The sequence below is a fragment of the Labeo rohita genome, unplaced genomic scaffold (assembly GCF_022985175.1).
Source record: "Labeo rohita strain BAU-BD-2019 unplaced genomic scaffold, IGBB_LRoh.1.0 scaffold_265, whole genome shotgun sequence".
NCBI classification, from domain to species: domain Eukaryota; kingdom Metazoa; phylum Chordata; class Actinopteri; order Cypriniformes; family Cyprinidae; genus Labeo; species Labeo rohita.
This window is the reverse complement of record NW_026128935.1, coordinates 21,904-42,811: the sequence shown is the minus strand read 5'-3', so window position 1 is coordinate 42,811 and position 20,908 is coordinate 21,904. Positions and strand designations below refer to the sequence as shown.

Below are 20,908 nucleotides of genomic sequence, written 5' to 3'. Positions count from 1 at the left end.
GTCATTTTGCTTCATTTGATGTTTGATTCATCGCAGGTTCCCTCTTACGTCATACTACGCGGTTCCCATGCGGACTATTCAAAAAACGGCGCTTACAGAGGACGAGCAAAAATACATAGATTAAAATGCATTTATATTTAGATAGAATGGAAGATATAGATTACACTGCATGTTAGCTTTCTTACTGCACCCAAGAGCATAATTTATCGAACCTATATATCTTACTAACAAAGAACTTCTAACCACAGGTCAAGAGCTGTAGTTCCAACCACATAAATTTGTGACGCTGTTTGCGAATGTTCGTTTGAACTATGGTTTCGGGAAACACAGAATCGTTGAACTATGTTGGTAACGACGGAATTTGCGACCATAGTTGGCTAACGATGCTTTTGGGAAATGCACCCCAGATTGGCTCAATCTTACCTTAACCCCTATTTGAATCACATTATAGGGTATACCCTATACCTTATGAAAATTAAACATGTTTATACCGTAGTTAAAAAAAAAAATAAAAAATGTTACTATAGTTAAACGATGGGTGCCACAAAACAGCCATGGTTGTTCTGCAAAAAATGTGGTAAATACCTCTTCAGCCCTGTTGCACATTTTGCATTTTTACAGAGTTAGGCGTACCTGAATTTAAACTCACCCCGTCTTCATTCAAGGTGTTCATGTCTTTCTTTCATCAGTCGCAAAGAAATTAAGTTGTTTAAGGAAAACATTTTAAGATTCATCTCCATATAGTGGACTTCAGTGGTGGTCCGCAGATTGAAGGTTAAAAATGCAGTTTTAATGAAGCTTCAAAGGGCTTTAAACGATCCCAGCCAAGGAATATGGGTCTTATCTAACAAAACGATCGATCACTTTCTTTAAAAAAAAAAAAATGTTTATACACCTTTTAACCACTTTTTAACCACAAATGCTCAGCTTCCTCTAGTTCTGCGATGCGCATGCGCTTGTCCACACATTACGTAATCCTGTTGGAAAGGTCATGTACGATTAGTTTTTGTAGTTTGGTTAAAAACTCCATCACATTTTCTCCTCTAACTTTAAATCGTCCAACGTCGTTGCTTTACCTTGTTGTTAAAGGGCATTTGAGTTTTTTTGCATGTTGGCTTTGTAAACACTGAGTGCACGTCCGCCTACGTCACGCTTGACCTTTCCAACATCACGGAATGAAGATGTGCATCTCATTTTCCCATACTTTTAGCTATCTGTATTAATGTCATGTAAGATGTATGTTGTAATAATATAATAAGTACCCAGTACGTAAAGTAATAATATGCTGCATCATATTTTTTGTGTAATAAGGCAACTTGTTCAAGATCATACTGTTGTTTCCTAACATCCCAGCCAACACATCCATGTGGGGCCCATAAGGGTTGCAACTGGGCCGATATCTGGGGCCCACACGGGCTAACCAACTGGGAACCAGCTAATTTTGTCCTCAGTTTCCATGGTGGCCCTCCATGGGTTAGCCCAGATGGGCACCATATACACAGCAAAACACCTGATGTTAATAAGCAGAATCACCAAAGGAGAAAACCAAAATTTTTAAACAACCATTATAGTGGTCAGTGTTTGCATTAGTTGGGCTCTTGACCCTTAAATCTTTAATACTAGATTTTGTTTGGCTGCTGTATTTGAGTTGAAACAGCCAGACAAGCCAAGAGCTCAAGTCACCAGGTGATTTATGTTTTAACATATTCATTGTTTGATGTAAATCACCTAAAGTCTAATCTCTAAGTAAGTTTTTTTTTTTTTTTGCTTATTGTAATAGCCTTGACAATCCACAGAAGATCTACCACTTCCTATACATTTTGGAAAGATTTTTTTTTTTACAACCGGTTTTAAAAGAAAATATTTCACCTAGGCAAGCACAGTCAATGCCATCTTATTGACTTTTGCTCTTTGCTTGTCTGGCTGTTATAACTCAGTAATTGCAGCCAAACAAGACCTAATATTGAGATTTAAGGGTCAAGAGCCCAACTAATGCAAACACTGACCACTATAATGGTTGTTTAAAAATTTTGGTTTTCTCCTTTGGTGATTCTGCTTATTAACATCAGGTGTTTTGCTGTGTATATGGTGCCCATCTGGGCTAACCCATGGAGGGCCACCATGGAAACTGAGGACAAAATTAGCTGGTTCCCAGTTGGTTAGCCCGTGTGGGCCCCAGATATCGGCCCAGTTGCAACCCTTATGGGCCCCACATGGATGTGTTGGCTGGGATAGTGGGTCATGCATAACACGTAATTTTAGAATAGTTACACCCTACTTATGAAATATTAACAGTATAAATACTTTTAATTTTCCAAGTCCTTACCTCCTTATCCCCCAAACATTGCACATTGTTTCTGTTTACCTACACGTACGTTCAACTGTAAGTTATGAAAATTTCGGTCTGTGTGTCATACATACCTTGTAATTTCAGAATAGGTGCACTTTAGTTATAGAATAATTACAGTATTGCTTTAAAATGTAGCAGGTTATTACCTCCTTATTCCCCAAACGTTGCGTATTGTTCCCTTATACCTTCAATTTTTTTGCGGGCTGTAATCTAAAGTGTTACCAAACTTGTTTTATGAAACACCCCACTGGACTATGGAGTCCGGAACTAAAATAAACTAGATTAGACTAGACTAGACTAGAAAAAAGACTGCAATAATAATAATAATAATAATAATAATAGTAATAATAATAATAATAATAAAACAAATAAAAATGCTGAACAACAGAATACTTTTTTTTTAAGCAAGCAAAGTAAACTGCAGACATCAGGTGTCAAATAATTAAAAAAAGGAATGTCTAGGAATCTCTTTGTAATGAATTCTTGCATAAATTAATGTAATCAGCTGTTGTTGTCAGTTTTGCAACATTATTATTGTTATTATTATTATTATTATCATTCATAAAGCAGCTGTTTTAGAGAGAGAGAGAGAAAACGGGTTGGGACTGGGTATCATGGTCAGAATTATATTGGCACCCTAAAAATATTATTAACAAGGATTAGGAAAATAAATCTGTATTGTTTATCCTTCTGATCTTTAACAAAAAAACTTTTTGAGAAAAACACATTATGAAAATACATATATTTTCTCTAATACACATTGGCCACAATTATTTGTATTCCTGTATATTGTTATGAGTGAAATTTCTGCAAATCTACAGTGCCCTCCACTAATATTGGCACCCTTGGTAAATATGAGCTAAGGCAGCTGTAAAAATAAAAGTGCATTGTTTATTCTTTTGATCTTTCCCAGCCAACACATCCATGTGGGGCCCATAAGGGTTGCAACTGGGCCGATATCTGGGGCCCACACGGGCTAACCAACTGGGAACCAGCTAATTTTGTCCTCAGTTTCCATGGTGGCCCTCCATGGGTTAGCCCAGATGGGCACCATATACACAGCAAAACACCTGATGTTAATAAGCAGAATCACCAAAGGAGAAAACCAAAATTTTTAAACAACCATTATAGTGGTCAGTGTTTGCATTAGTTGGGCTCTTGACCCTTAAATCTCAATATTAGGTCTTGTTTGGCTGCAATTACTGAGTTATAACAGCCAGACAAGCAAAGAGCAAAAGTCAATAAGATGGCATTGACTGTGCTTGACTTAATCATCATATAGTGACTTGAGTATTTAACATAGAATTTCCTTACAGATTAAAAAAAATAACTGTGAACAACAGATCAATCAGTTTTGCCATAATCAGACAGATGATGAAAAAAAGTTTATCTTAATTTAGACACACAGACATGAAGAATCAGTGTGAGAATCACAACAACGGTGACCATCAAAAAGCGTGTTGTAGCCAATCAGAACTCATCCATGACTCCCATCATGCATTGCGGCATGAATAAATTATGAGAGTTCAGAGTTGATCTGTTTATCTGAATATGCCGTTTGTCACCATTGTTGAGATTCATGGGCTGGTTTTTGATGTCTATGTGTGCCTAGGTGAAATATTTCTTTTTAAAACCGGTTGTAAAAAAAAAATCTTTCCAAAATGTATAGGAAGTGGTAGATCTTCTGTGGATTGTCAAGGCTATTACAATAAGCAAAAAAAAAAAAAACTAACTTAGAGATTAGACTTTAGGTGATTTACGTCAAACAATGAATATGTTAAAACATAAATCACCTGGTGACTTGAGCTCTTGGCTTGTCTGGCTGTTTCAACTCAAATAAAGCAGCCAAACAAAATCTAGTATTAAAGATTTAAGGGTCAAGAGCCCAACTAATGCAAACACTGACCACTATAATGGTTGTTTAAAAATTTTGGTTTTCTCCTTTGGTGATTCTGCTTATTAACATCAGGTGTTTTGCTGTGTATATGGTGCCCATCTGGGCTAACCCATGGAGGGCCACCATGGAAACTGAGGACAAAATTAGCTGGTTCCCAGTTGGTTAGCCCGTGTGGGCCCCAGATATCGGCCCAGTTGCAACCCTTATGGGCCCCACATGGATGTGTTGGCTGGGTTCATTCAAAAAAAATCACAAAATTCTAACCTTTCACTGAAGTAAAACAATTGAAAGTGGGGAAAAATCTCATTATGAAATAAATGTGAAAAAAAAAGTGTTTGGAGAACACCTGACAAGAGATCAGAGACCATACACTCAAAAAAATATTTCAGCCCTTAACGTAATTCAATTACGTACATCTTTTCCATGCATTTAGATTACATAGTTTTAATTTAAACAAATCAAGTAAACTTAATGTGATTCAAATGCATCAGTCTTACGTAAATGAAACAGGTAAAGTTGACGTAATATTTCCCAGTGTTAAACAAACCCTGCTCAGTGTTCATGTGTTTCCACACTACAGAGTGTTCAAGTAGCATTGACACAGTGTTGGAGTTAAGGAGATCATTATGTCACGATTGACCAATAATGATGAACACCTGCTGTTTACAAGCAGAATCACAGAAGGAAAGAGAAACACAAGAATCAGCCACAGCCAAAGATAAAATGAACTTAAATAAATAAAGACATCAAATCTCTGATTAAACAACTTCACAAACACCATTACAGATTGACTTGATTTCTGTAATATATCCACTAATATTATTTGAGAACAATTAAACAGAGGTTTAGATGTTTTATTAAAAAAACTTTTCATTTGACCTCACCATCATGGTGAACAAGGTTTACTTTAGTTGGGCTCTGGACCCTTGACTTTCTTAGTTTAGTTTTTTTTTTTCTTTGGTTGCTGTATTTGTGTTTGTAAAGCACATTTGTTATAGCAACAAACAAACAACAAAAAGAGTTTTATTAAATGTTTTTAGTTAATTATTATTGATGTACACCTTCAATAACAATTAACCAAGAACATTTAACAAATCATCATCCAGTGGCATGATTTGCTGATATTGTTCTGTGGTTTACCTTTTGGTTTCATGATATCTACAGTAGTCGCATGAACTGTTACTATTATTACTTCAAGATCTCCAGTGTTACTTAAACACACACAGACATCAAGAATCAGCATATTAATCTCAACAATGGTGACATTCAACAGCTGCATGCTGGGAGTCATGGGTGAGTTTTATAATCTGCTGTTACCCAGCATGCAACTGTTGAATGTCACCATTGTTGAGATTCAAATGCTGATTCTTGATGTCTGTGTGTGTCAAAAGGGTACCGTAGAAATTTAATGTATAAAATAAACTATAATAGATAATCCATAATAGTTCATACACCTGTTGTAAACATAATGAAAATAATAGACTAACCGCATGAGATCAGTGCATCAGGCCACTGGATGATAATGATTTCACAACCAAAAAAAAATTACCAAAAACACCAAATCAGACTTTTTTTTTTTTTTTTTTTTTTTTTTTTTTATTTTGCTGTAATAGATGTGCTTTATACACACAATTACAGCAGCCAAAAAAAAAAAAAAAAAGTCAAGAGTCCAACTAAAGTAAACCCTGATCGCCATGATGGTGAGGTCAACTGAAACTTAAAAAAAAAAATCAATAAATAAAACATCTAAACCTCTGTTTAGATGTTCTCAATAATATTTGTAGATATATGACAGAAATCAAATCAAACTGTAATGTTTGTTGAGTTGTTTAATCAGAGATTTAATGTCTTCATTTATTTAAGTTCATTTTATCTTTGGCTGTGTCTGATTCTTGAGTTTCTCTTTCCTTCTGTGATTCTGCTTGTAAACAGCAGGTGTTCATCATTACTGGTCAGTCATGACATAATGATCTCCTTAACTCCAACACTGTGTCAATGCTACTTGAACACTCTGTAGTGTTGAAACACATGAACACTGAGCAGGGTTTGTTTAACACTGGGAAATATTACGTCAACTTTACCTGTTTCACTTACGTAAGACTGATGCATTTGAATCACATTAAGTTTACTTGATTTGTTTAAATTAAAACTATGTAATCTAAATGCATGGAAAAGATGTACGTATTTGAATTACGTTAAGGGCTGAAATATTTTTTTGAGTGTACCCTCATACAGAATCTCTCCAGATCCTTCAGATTCACAGCTCCATGCTGGTGCTTCTTCTCTTCAGTTCACCCCACTCATTTTCTATTGGGGTCAGGTTAGAGGACTGGGATAGCCATGGCAGAAGCTTCATTTTGTGCTTAGTGACCCTTTTTTGTGTTGATTTTGATGTTTGTTTTGGATTATTGTCCTGATGGAAGATCCAACCATGACCCATTATAAGATTTATAATAGAGGCAGTCAGGTTTAGATTTGTTATCTGTTGGTATTTGATAGAATCCACGATGCCATGCATCTGAACAAGATATCCACGACCTCCGGCAGAAAAACAGGCCCACACATTAACGATCCAGCAGTATATTTAGCCATGGACATGGGGTACTTTTTATCCCAGTTTGCGCCAAACCCATCTGGTGGGTTTGCTGCCAAAAATCTTGTTTCTTAGTTTCATCTGACCACAGAAGCCAGTGCCATTTCAAGTTCCAGTCGTGTCTGACAAGTGAATATGCTGGAGTTTGTTTTTGGATGAGCAAGGAGGATTTTTCTTAAGCAGCATGTAGTGATGCAGGGGCTGTTTGATATATTTTTTAGGCTCTCTGAGCCCAAGACTCAGTTGATCTCTGCAATTCTCCAGCTGTGATCCTTTGAGAGTCCTTGGCCACTCAAAGTCTCCTCCTCACTATCCATTATGACGATATAGACACACATCCTCTTCTAGGCAGATTTGTATCATCTTTAGTTGATCGGAACTTCTTAATTATTTTCCTGATGGTGGAAATGGAGATGATGGATTTTCAATGCTTTAACTCTTTTCTTACAGCCATTTTCTGTTTTGTGAAGCTCAACAATCTTGTCCTGCACATCAGAACTATGTTCTTTGGTTTTACTCCTTGTGGATTAAGGAAAAGGTGTGCTAAAATGTAAATATGAATGGGAATATACTTCAGAGATATTTTGCTCATGAGAATTTCTAAGGGTGCCAATAATTGTGGCCAACATGCATTAGCGAAAAACATTATTTTATCATGAGATTATCTCCCCAAATTCCAATTGTTTTACTTCAGTGAAAGGTTAGAATGTGGTGCATTTTTTGAATGAAAGATCAAAAGAATTAACAATGCAGATTCATTTTCACAGCCGCCTTTGCTCATATTTACCAAGGGTGCCAATATTAGTGGAGGGCACTGTATATTCCTATTCATATACAGTATAGGGGAGAACAGGGATGAAAGTAACAGTTTTTGTTTGAGCATCAGTAACTCAACAGTTGTTTGTGCTAGATCTCTCAAACTTTGATATACGGTAGCCACATTTGTCTACTACAAATAAATTAACTTGGACGTGTACTGCATAATCACAGATTTTCGAAAAGAGTTCCGTTGTTACAACCTACCCCACTACTGGTGTGAGTTGTAACACAGGCTGGGGATAGATGTGACTGTGTGAAGTAATTTGCTGAAATAAGACCCACACTTCCAATTTATGCAAAAACTTGATTCAAGAACAAAGAATAATCAGTTAATAAAGTGAACCATTTAAAGTGACAAATACAGTATACTTTATTCATTTTAGGACTTTAAATTTAGCACAACAACAATTTCTGTGTGAGTGTGTGTGTGTGTGTGTGTGTAAATGATGTTTATCTGAAAGTGTAACGATGTAAACATGTTTTCTGTGAGGGCTAAGTTTAGGGTTAGGGTTGGGTTAGGGGATAGACAATATCGGTTAGTCAGTATAAAACTATAGAAGTCTATGGAAAGTCTGCACAATTCACAAAAACAAACGTGTGTGTGTGTGTGTGTGTACTGTATTCAGTCACTAGCTGTGTTGCCATCTACCTACTTTTATGTGAATTTTGGAATATCACATAAAAAATGCTGGATGGAAATATCAAGATGCGCATAATTTCTAAACGTGCACACGTGCACACACACACACACACACACAAAAAGTATGTGCTCATTTGAGGCGGATAGTGTTTTTATCCAATAGGAAGATGCGCATAAACTATGATGGAAACACATTTTACATAAATCCCTTGATGTGCAACAAAAACCTCACATGATCCTCAATAGAGGATGTGATTGAATAATTGGACTCATTGGAATCATCATAAGGATTTCGTTTTAACATTTTTAATAAACTGTTAAAACTATCCCCACCCCAAACAGCCATAACATAGCAAACTGTTTTAGCATGTGAGTTTTAAGTTAGCATGAATGCAAAGTATCAAATTAAACTAGAGAAACAGCTACTTTATGTAAGTCAAATAATTGTATCTACAACACAATGATTGCTGGGCATAAAATAATCTTAATAAAAAAAATTACTTTCTGTCCTGAAAATCATTGTTTTGGTCATAAAATCTACAATGTTGCTCACATTCACGTCACTTCTCCTGTAACATTAAAAATGTGAATGCCGTGTATGATATTGATGACATCACCACAGCTCCTTTCTGATTTGTTAAACTGACAGAGTTACAACTAACCCTGTGTTACAACACTCCCTGGTCTCCCCTGCATTTTTTAGAACACCAGGGTGACTATAGGAACATGAAATTATTCAGCCATGACTTCCTTTTTCACACTAATATAAATATGAGGGAACAAAAAGACCAATTCTCTTTATCATCCATCACAATGAGAAAAAAAAAAAAAACAAAGAATATAGTTCTGATGTGCAGCAACAGATGGTTGGGCTTTACAAAAAAAAAAAAAAAAAAAAAAAAAAAATCAAGTCAAGAAATTGGCACAAAATAGTCAAACAAACAAACAAATAAATAAATAGGGCAAAGAAGAGCTAAAGCATTGAATATTCCATTTCCACCATTAGGACAAGTTTAAGTTTAATCAAGGTGTTCCAGTCAACAGGAAATGTTACAAATCTTCTTACAGTATATTGACTGTCTATACTGTCTTAATGCAATGTGAGGAAGATAGTTTGAGTGGCCAAAGACTCTCCAAGTATCACAGTTGCAGAATTACAGAAAATAGTCTTGAGGTCAGAAGGCTTATAATGGGCCATGGTTGTATCTTCCAAAAGAACAATGATCCAAAAGGACCATCAAAATCAACACAAAAATGGGTCACTGAGCACAAAATACAGGTTCTACCATTGCTGTCCCAGTTGCCTGACCTAAACCCTCTGGAAAACTAAAGAGGAAAGAGTTTATCATGGAGCTGGGAATCAAAAGGGTCTGGAGCGAATCTGGATGAAGGAATGGATTCTGATCTCTTGTTCTCTAAAATCATCAAGCATTATAGGATAGACTCATAGCTGTTAAATTAGCTAAAGGAGGTTGCAAAAAGTATTGAATAAAAAGGTGCCATTAATTGTGGTCAGTTAGAGATATAAATAAATAAAAACCTTTCAGAATGATTTCCATTTACTTCCATTTTTTTTTTTTTTAAATAAAAGATCAAAATGATTAACATTGCAGATTTATTTTCACACACTTCTTTGTTCATGTCCACCAAGAGTACCAATAATTTTGATATATAAAGACTGAAAACACAATGTTAATCTGAAGTTAAACCTGCCTCCTGGTAGGTTTAATTTAAGCCTCATTTTAGTCCTGAAGTAGCTCTAGTCTTCCTCCAGGAAATCAGCCTATTAAATTCTGGACTAGACTAAGTCTAAGACTATTTAAAACCATGACAGAGAAAGCAGATTTCTGTAAATCTGGTTTAAAGGGCCATTTTAGTCTAGGACTAGGCTTGATCTCTGTCCGGGAAACCGCCCCTATATGAAAGATCTTTTTTAGGCATATGATCATTAAGTCTGTTTTGCATTTAGGCAATGCGTTGCTGCCAAACCCGAGAATGAAGTCCAAAGATCCCACAACATTCCTGTACACAGAATAAATATATTAGTACTCCAAATTTACTCATATATTTGGGAAAGTTTAATAAATGATGGCAACAACTTTTAAGTCGTTAAGGATGTTTAATTGCTGTAAAGTCCAGAGAGTGAATATACAGGGGCATGAGCAGGACAGAATGTCAAGTGTAATAGCAGTTTATTCTTTTCTGTTATACAGTTTAAGGTTCAGGAAAGAAATAAAGTCACTCAGACTTGTAATTGAAGTGAACTGACAAACATGTCACAGTACAGATCCATTATATCAGTACAACAATAACATGCAATAAACATTGAGTGTAATTTTGTTGAATGTCATAGATTTGTTTGAGGTTTTTATTTCTTTTTCAAGCACTATATTTTATTTATGCTTTCTGGTTGGCTTGTATTACAAGCGATAGCACTATTCTCTATTTTTAGAAATAAATGGTGTATAATTTAGAGGTAAATATTGTTTACTTTGAAGTCTTTTTGACATATATACTGTTTATAGGCTTGTAGTCGTTTGGGGACACTATCTTATGAACATGCTTTTAAACCAAAGTCCCTCTTTTTCAGATTGGCAGGCTCTAATCTTACAATTCAGCACTGTGAAATTGTGGCTTCAGCTTTACAATCATCAAACTCCCCGCTGAGAGAGCTGGACCTGAGTAACAATGACCTGCAGGATTCAGCAGTGAAGTTACTGTTTGCTGGACTGAAGAGTCCAAACTGTCAACTCAACATACTGAGGTTTGACTTATACATGGATTCATATTTTAGTGATAATGTGACTATGTAGCAGATTCTTTCATGTTTTGTATGTTTAGAGTTGAATTTTTGTTCTGCCTTTAATTGGTTATTCTGATTCATAAATGTTAACCCAGTCAACAATTTGATCTCACACTGATCTCACCATGTGGTCACAATGGGACGTAACAGTGAGCTAAAAGTGTAACCTCACAGCGTCCTCAATGTGTGAATTTAGACACACAGACATGAAGAATCAGTGTGAGAATCACAACAACGGTGACCATCAAAAAGCGTGTTGTAGCCAATCAGAACTCATCCATGACTCCCATCATGCATTGCGGCATGAATAAATTATGAGAGTTTAGAGTTGATCTGTTTATCTGAATGTGCCGTTTGTCACCATTGTTGAGATTCATGGGCTGGTTCTTGATGTCTATGTGTGCCTAGGTGAAATACTTTTTTTTTTTTTTTGAACAGGTTGTAAAAAAAAAAAACTTTCCAAGATGTATAGGAAGTGCTGGATCTTCTGTGGATTGTCAAGGCAATTACAATAAGCAAAAAAAAAAAAAAAAAAAAAAAAACTAGCTTAGAGGTTATACTCTAGGGGATTTATGTCAAACAATGAATATGTTAAAACATAATCAGCTGGTGACTTGAGCTTTTGGCTTGTCTGGCTGTTTCAACTCAAATACAGCAGCCAAACAAAATCTAGTGTTAAAGATTTAAGGGTCAAGAGCCCAACTAATGCAAACATTGACCACTATAATGGTTGCTTAAAAATGTTGGTTTTCTCCTTTGGTGATTCTGCTTGTTAACATCAGGTGTCTTCAATAATGATCAATCATCACTTCGTTAACCACCTAATTATATCATTACCTTCAACACTGCTTCAGTGTTAACTTTAACACTGCTTCAGTGTTTATATGTCTCCACACTCAGAGTGTTAAATTAACACTGGGGATTTTGCTGTGTATGTTTAGAGAAGGTTCTTATAACATAAATTTGTTATCTGGGTGTGCACTCATACTGTGAGCTCATCATGTGACACCACTGTGATAGTGTTGAGAAACAGGAAGTAGAATGCCCCCTGGTGACCGATATTTGCAGTGCCTCCTCTCAACCTGCACAACATTTTGAATTCACAATGAGAATGATGTGATGTCACTGTGAACATCGCATGATCTCACGTGTTGACTGAGAATGATCAAGAGCCACTGAAATACTTAAATAAAAAAAGGATGAAAACAATGAGAATGTGGCCATTAATCAATGGTCCTTTGTCATTTACTACACAAGATGTCGTTAAAAGTAGTATAGGCTACTTTTGTTTATGTGACACTGTTTATGCATTTTATTTGTTTTCTTTATATCTTTATTTTATTAAATTCAACAGTGTGGCTCACGCACACACACACACACACACAAAATAACAGTGTTGCTAACTTGACATTTTAGCCATTAATTAAACTAAAATTCAGTTAGCCAAACAAACATTTTTTTTTTTTTTTTTTTGCGCATAGGAAGGGTGTTTTTTTACATGGATATTGGAACAGACGTGAAGTACAAAGCCTTGTTTACATAATGAATAATAGTTTAGCAACCAAATGTTACATGGCAAAACTGGAAACATTTGGATTCTTTTCGAATGAGAGGCTAATGAGTCCAATACCATTTCAGTTTCGCTCTATGTAACTTTACGTTTGTATTTATTAATATTTTATTGTATAGTTTAATATATAATTTTATAGCTACTGTGACGAGCTTCCACAAAGGAATCAGCGTCGCCCTGGCAACCAACCAAAGGCACCTGCACGCACTCTCCACAGGCTGATCGGTCACAGCTGATTCTAATCAACCACAGCCTGTTTAAGCAGCGCGTGCTGGAGCACACAGACAGACTCTGGTCTCGAGCCGAATGCATCTCTGGACTAACTCCTATTCTCTTGTTCTTCCTAGAAAGCAGCGAGTGACCGATCAGCCCACCTTTGGTTTTGGAGCATGAACGGACATCCACTTTCGGTCGGAGTTGAACATGCAGCACTTGGCTCACCTTTTTCTGTTCATTTCTTGCACTGTAAATAAATCCACCCTCCGGGGCATTGTTTCACGAAGCCACCCTTGTCAGGCACTTGACACTCGCCAAGTGCCGGCCCGTACAGTCACCATCTCAACACCCCAAGGTACCTGGCCGGTGGAGGCTGGCCTAATGAAAAATCTGCCGGTGGCCGTACTCCTGGGAAGGGACTGGCCCAGATTCGACCAGCTGCTCACCGCCGCTACACAGCCGGTCAGCCCCAGGGTGGATCGTCGAAGACGGAGGCGGCCATGAACACATCCTGGTCATCGTCGACTACGCCACCCGGTACCCAGAGGCAGTCCCCCTGAGGAAAGCTACCGCCAAGTCCATCGCCCAGGAGCTGTTTCTGCTGGCCAGCCTAGTCGGCCTCCCCTCGGAAATCCTGACTGACCAGGGAACTCCCTTTATGTCCCGGCTGATGGCGGATCTCTGCCGGTTGCTGCGGGTGAAACAATTGAGGACCACAGTTTACCACCCACAGACGGACGGATTGGTGGAAAGGTTTAATCAGACCCTTAAGCAAATGTTAAGACGTGTTACAGCGGAGGATAAACGGGATTGGGATCTCCTTCTGCCCTACGTGCTCTTCGGGATCCGTGAAGTTCCCCAGGCCTCAACTGGCTTCACCCCCTTTGAGCTTCTCTTCGGCCGGCAACCTCACGGCCTCCTAGATGTCGCCAGAGAAGCTTGGGAGCAGCAGCCGGCCCCTCATCGTACCTTCATTGAACACGTTCATCAGATGAGGGAGCGCATCGATCGAGTGATGCCATTAGTCCGGAAGCACCTGAGCAAGGCACAGCAAGCGCAGCAACGCCACTACAACCGGGCAGCCCAACCACGGGAATTCCAGCCGGGAGATCGCGTCATGGTCCTGGTCCCCAGCTCCGCCTGCAAATTCCTCGCTGCCTGGCAAGGACCCTACACAGTGGTAGAGAAGATCGGGCCAGTCACGTATCGGTTAAGACAACCTGGTCGTTGGCAGGCGGAGCAGTTGTACCACATCAACCTGTTGAAGAAATGGGTAGGGACCCGGGACCAAGTAGCTGCATTGAGTCTCACCGAACCCGTGGTTGTTGATGTCAACCCCTATCTCGCGGCTGCCCAGAAGGCGGAGCTGCAGCACCTGGTCAGTCAGTTCCAGGATGTGTTCTCCTCTCAGCCCGGGCAGACCAATGTGGTGCACCACGATATCAAAACACCCACCGGAGTCATCGTCAGGCAATGGCCCTACCGAATCCCGGAAGCTCGTCGGCAGGCTATTGAGGAAGAAATCCAACAAATGCTGAAGTTGGGGGGATTGGAACCATCTCGGAGTCCATGGTCTAGCCCTATAGTAATGGTCCCAAAGCCGGATGGCACCCTCCGTTTTTGCAATGACTTCCGCCGCCTGAACAAAGTCTCCGAGTTCGACGGGTACCCCATGCCTCGGGTCGACGAATTGCTGGACCGCCTGGGAAGGGCCCGGTATATCAGCACTCTCGACCTCACCAAAGGCTACTGGCAGGTACCTTTAACCTCGTCGGCCAAACCAAAAACTGCCTTTTCAACCCCCAGTGGCCATTGGCAGTACCGGACCCTTCCCTTCGGCTCACACGGGGCCCCAGCCACTTTTCAACGAATGATGGACATCATCTTGCGGCCCCAACAGGCGTATGCAGCCGCCTACATAGATGATGTAGTGGTCCACTCCGAGGCATGGGACGAACATCTGGATCGGCTACGGAGGGTGCTCTCGGAGCTCCGGTGGGCTGGACTCACCGCCAACCCCCGCAAATGCCATCTTGCCCTCTCGGAAGCCAAGTACCTGGGATTCCAAGTGGGCCGTGGTCTCATCCGGCCGCAGGAGAAGAAGGTAGAGGCCATCCACTCCGCCCCGAGACCAGCAACCAAGACCCAGGTATGAGCTTTTTTGGGGTTGGCAGGTTATTACCGATGCTTTATCCCCAACTTCTCCTCTTTAGCCGCCCCCCTGACAGACCTGACCAGGAAGGGGCAGCCGGAGAAAGTATGCTGGAACCCATCCACGGAGGAGGCTTTTGCCCGGATCAAGACGGCCCTTACGTCCTCTCCCGTCCTCCGTGCCCCCGACTTTAGCTGCCCCTTCCTGCTGCAGACGGATGCATCCGACACAGGGCTGGGAGCCGTCCTGTCCCAAATCCAGGAAGGTGAGGAGCATCCGATCATTTACATTAGCAGAAAGCTGTCCACGGCCGAGAGGAAGTACGCCGCCGTGGAGAAGGAGGCCCTGGCCATCAAGTGGGCAGTCTTGGAGCTCAGGTACTATCTCCTAGGCCGCAAGTTCACCCTGGTCACTGACCACGCACCTCTTCAGTGGATGGCCCGCGCCAAAGATACCAACGCCAGGGTGACTCGCTGGTTCCTAGCACTCCAAGACTTCCACTTTGAAGCACGACACCGAGCCGGGGCTGCCAACGCGAACGCCGATGGCCTCTCACGATTATGGACAGCTTATGCAGGTCTGTCAGGGGTCATTTCCCACCCTCCCCTCCCCTTACTTCACCCCTACTGTCTCCCTTTCTCCACAGGACCAGGACGACGCTTAGGCGGGGGGGGAGTGTGACGAGCTTCCACAAAGGAATCAGCGTCGCCCTGGCAACCAACCAAAGGCACCTGCACGCACTCTCCACAGGCTGATCGGTCACATCTGATTCTAATCAACCACAGCCTGTTTAAGCAGCGCGTGCTGGAGCACACAGAAGACTCTGGTCTCGAGCCGAATGCATCTCTGGACTAACTCCTATTCTCTTGTTCTTCCTAGAAAGCAGCGAGTGATCGATCAGCCCACCTTTGGTTTTGGAGCACGAATGGACATCCACTTTCGCTCGGAGTTGAACACGCAGCACTTGGAGCATCAGCCACCCTGCACCGGCTCACCTTTTTCTGTTCATTTCTTGCACTGTAAATAAATCCACCCTCCGGGGCATTGTTTCACGAAGCCACCCTTGTCGAGTGATTCTTCACCCCGTGACACTACTCATTTTTCATTTTTGTTCTGTAATACCATTAAATTTAAAGAATTTGTTGTGGAGTGAGGGGAACTAAACAGGCTATATAGTGTTTAATGTTTGTAAATGTTTCATTATATTTACTGGTATTTAACGTATATAAATTAATGTAATTGTTTGCAATTACAAGGTTAACGGGTGTATTAGAGTAAGAAAAAATGCTCTTTCATGAAATTACTTCCTCATTTTGACCTGGTTATGTTTTTCTGTGTTGTAAACTCTTGGGGCAAGGCTTCTAAAACGGGGTGTTTTTAGGGGTGTGATACACATATGACTGGCAGCATACAAATGTTTCATAAATCAGATGTGAACTCTGTCGTAAGTTGATTTGTGCGCTCGGATCTGTGCTCATTTCTATGTTAGAATGATAAATGAGGCCCATTGTCTACATATATCTTCTACATATATGAAACAATGTATATAATTTTCTCAAACATCAGCTGATGTCTCTACAGTTGTAAAGTCTGTTTATGGTCACGTTTATCTGTAGTGTTTGATCTACTGTAACTGAGTTAAGATGAGAACTCATATGCAGTTTATTGATAAACAGAAAACCAAATACCAAACAAATAGAACTAAAACATCATATAAGCATGAGCACCTGATTATGAAACACACACATCGGTGTATTTGACAAGTATTGCATTTAATTCACTTCATCTGTGATAAAGTATACAAACACAGTGCAAAACGTCACTATTAGGAGCAGAAAGTGTCCGACTTCACGTCTCCGCTTTCAGTTCTGCCCCCGACTGCAATCGGCAACTCTCGCTGATCGGTCTGTGCAGCACCACATGAACTCAAACATACCTAAAGACATGAAAACATTAACAATAACAAAACCTAAAACAGATACGTCAACATCGTGTATGTAATTAATTATTTCTCATTACCCTGTTTAGATTGGCAATCTGTAATCTCACTGATCAGCACTGTGAAACTATGGCTTCACTTTTACAATCATCAAACTCTTCTCTGAGTGAGCTGGACCTGAGTAACAATGACCTGCAGGATTCAGGAGTGAAACGGCTGTGTGCTGAACTGAGGAGTCCAAACTGTCAACTTAACATACTGAGGTATTTAATGGGGTATTTAAATGTTCTTTGTAACATATACATGTACACTCACTGGACACTTTATTGGGTACAGCTGTTCAGCTGCTCATTAATGCAACTGTCTAATCAGCCAGTCGTGTGACAGCATATAGAAACTGCTGAACTACTGGTTTTTCGCAAACAACCATCTCAGAGTCACCAGTTCTGTTATACTCTCATTCTTGAAAGGTGCTGGTGCTGTGTTTGAATGATTTAAATCCTCACTGATTGTTTTTAATGTTTTAGTCCTGTATACCATGACTAGTTCAGCAGGCTCTAGCAGGGGTCTGTGCTAGGGTTAATTCTTAATACTTTTTTTTTTTTTTTTTTTTTTTTTTTTTTTTTTTTTTAAACCAGAAAATTTAATGTAATACATTTTTGTTCAATAACATTTTTTTTTATTCTCCACAATTTTGAGGAGATTTTATGATACTATGCAAAATTTCTAAAATTTTTATGAGCTATTTTTGGGTCACACTTGATACTTAAAATACAACTTTTTTTGTTGTCTTTTCTTTTTTTTTTTTTTTTAAACTAGAAATTTTTATGTAATACATTTTTGTTCAGTAATATTTTTTGTTCATTCTCAACGATGTTTAGGAGATTTTATGATACTATGCAAAATTTCAAAAAATTTTATGAGCTATTTTTGGGTCACACTTGATACTTAAAATACAATTTTTTTGTTTGTTTTTGTCTTTTCTTTTTTTTAAAGCAGAAAATTGTATGTAATACATTTTTGTTCAGTAATATTTTTTTTGTTTATTCTCCACAATTTTGAGGAAATTTTATGGTACTATGCAAAATTTCTAAAATTTTTATGAGCTATTTTTTGGTCACACTTGATACTTAAAATACAACTTTTTTTTCTCCTTTTTTTTAAAACTACTTTATGTAATACATTTTTGTTCAGTAATATTTTTTTGTTTATTCTCTACAATTGTTAGGAGATTTTATGATATTATGCAAAATTTGTACAATTATTATTATTATTATTATTATTATTATTATTATATTTTTTTATGAGCTATTTTTGGGTCACATTTGCTACTTAAAATACAACTTTTTTGTTGTTTTTTTCTTTTCTTTTCTTTTCTTTTCTTTTCTTTTCTTTTTTTTTAAACTAGAAAATTTTTTGTAATACATTTTTGTTCAATTATATTTTTTTGTTTATTCTCCACAATTTTGAGGAAATTTTATGGTACTATGCAAAATTTCTAAAATTTTTATGAGCTATTTTTTGGTCACACTTGATACTTAAAATACAACTTTTTTTTTCTCCTTTTTTTTAAAACTACTTTATGTAATACATTTTTGTTCAGTAATATTTTTTTTGTTTATTCTCTACAATTGTTAGGAGTTTTTATGATATTATGCAACATTTGTACAATTATTATCATTATTATTATTATTATTATTATTATTATTATATTTTTTATGAGCTATTTTTGGGTCACACTTGATACTTAAAATACAATTTTTTTTTTTTTTTTTTTTTTTTTTTTTAAACCAGAAAATTTAATGTAATACATTTTTGTTGCTACTTAAAATACAACTTTCTTTTCTTTTCTTTTCTTTTCTTTTCTTTTCTTTTCTTTTCTTTTCTTTTCTTTTCTTTTCTAAAACCAGAAAATTTAATGTAATACAATTTTGTTCAGTAATATTTTTTGTTTATTCTTTACAATTTTGAGGAGATTTTATGATACTATGCAAGATGATTAATCTGTCTGTCTCTTTATCTGCTGGTGTTGGACAGTTTGTTTATGTTAGTCCACCAATATCCACCATAAACTGGTCTCTGTCATGTGCTGTTCACTACATTCGGCTTCGTGAGTAAAAAAAAAAAGATGCACAGAAAGTGTCTGTCACACAGCATGTGAACTAAACTAACTTTTCTTTCATGTCTTATTGCGCTTAAACTATCAAATACACAAAGATATGTCATTTGACATTTACACAGTCTGTTACGTCTGTGAAGGTAAACATCTGTTTTTGTTTGCTTTTGTTTTGTTTTTTTGTCTTTTTGTCTGCCTCAGTTTGCAGCTCTTCAGGACATTTTGTTTGTCCTGTTTTTTCTTGCTTAGTTTTACTAGAGACAAACTTCTAGACATCAGAGACAAACAACTTTGCTGACTTTTGAGTGTTTATAAGATATTCTAGACAGAGGAACTGTGATCCCCTACATTCCCCTCAAAACAAATCAGGACAGAAATTATGGAAAGTTGACAGAAGAGACTGATTAAAACAGCAGGTGTGAACGGGACAGTGGACCAGTTTATGTGGGGCCGTTTTCTGATCATTCGATCCAATGTTGTGAAATAAGCTTAAACAATTTACATATGACACAAATGCTGTGGGGGTTTTCTTCCCCCAAAGCTGTTTTTAAAATATTTACTACATATATAAAAATTATGCAATACATATCAAAACTGTGCTGAGAAAAAAAAAAAAAAAAAAAAAAAAAAAACATCATTAGTCACCTATAAGTTGTTAGCAAATCCTTTAAATTTGATCAATATTCAGAACAGAATAAGATACACATCTGAAAATATAAGTAGCTATAACATTATAGTACAACATTATATACACAATTATAAAATTAAACTAATTACAATGGCATTCGTTAAAAGTGACATATGCCTATAAACATCTAGCAGTGCTATGAATGTTGTGTGCATGAGAGGCTCCAGTGTGATCGTGGATATCGTCCGAGTCACAGCAGAAAACAACAACAACAACAAAAAAGTCATTTGAAAACAGTAAAGAGTTTATGTATGTATATACTTACACTAACAACAAAACTGTCTTTGTAAAATAAAGAAAACAATCAGCATGTGCTTTCAGCCATTTCTGTTTCTGTAAAACTTGTGGATCATTCATAAAAATGAAACAAAACACACTTTCTTGTTTTTTTTTTTCTTCCTTTTTATTTTGTTAATTTAATTATTTCACTGAAACATTTAGTGTAAGCCTATTTATTTTACTCCTATCGCATGTCACTTTATTCAGTTTTCTCTGTTTTCTCCTGCCGTTTATGTGCATACAAAACTAAACCACTGAAAAGAAAAAAAAAAAAAAAACACATACATATATATATATATATATATATATATATATATATATATTAATATATATATATTTTAATGATCTAATTTAACTAACTAATCTAAATTAACTTTCTAATTTTGTCTATTAACATAAAGGAAATTAACATCCTAATGTTTAATAATTAGTTCAGTCAGCAGAGAGTAACTGGACATTGTCTGTTTAAATGCAATGTGTTTTCGACTACGTCTGCAAGTGGTTGAAAGTGGACAAGCTCAAAATGTTTTAGACCCCATTCACACCTGTATTTGGTGTTGTCCACTTTTAATCAGATTGATTAAAAAAAAAAAAATAAAGCATCTTATTACTGGGTGTAAGCAAAGCCAAGATGTGGAAGACGTATGCAGAGTCTTCAGAAAACAGAAGGAAAGCCAAAAGCCCAGATGTTGTCTCACCAGCCCATTTAAAAGCCTGTGCTGACCAGCGTCATCCATCTTCACCATGATCTTCAACAGATCACTGGAGCTGTGTGAGGTCGCCTCCTGCTTCAAATGCTCCACCATCATCCCTATACCCAAGAAACCAGAAATAACTACAAAACTG

At 37.7% G+C, this 20,908-nt stretch overlaps 1 protein-coding gene across 4 annotated transcripts in view; it reads left to right on the top strand.

Annotated features, from left to right (window-relative positions):
• LOC127159930 (NACHT, LRR and PYD domains-containing protein 12) overlaps positions 1 to 20,908 on the top strand; it is an 83,308-nt gene that overhangs the window by 45,174 nt on the left and 17,226 nt on the right. For all 4 annotated transcript variants that reach the window (XM_051102619.1, XM_051102616.1, XM_051102618.1 and 1 more), the window contains exon 4: positions 10,890 to 11,063. In XM_051102619.1, coding sequence (XP_050958576.1) covers positions 10,890 to 11,063 — 174 coding nt within the window. The remainder of the gene's footprint in view (positions 1 to 10,889; positions 11,064 to 20,908) is intronic.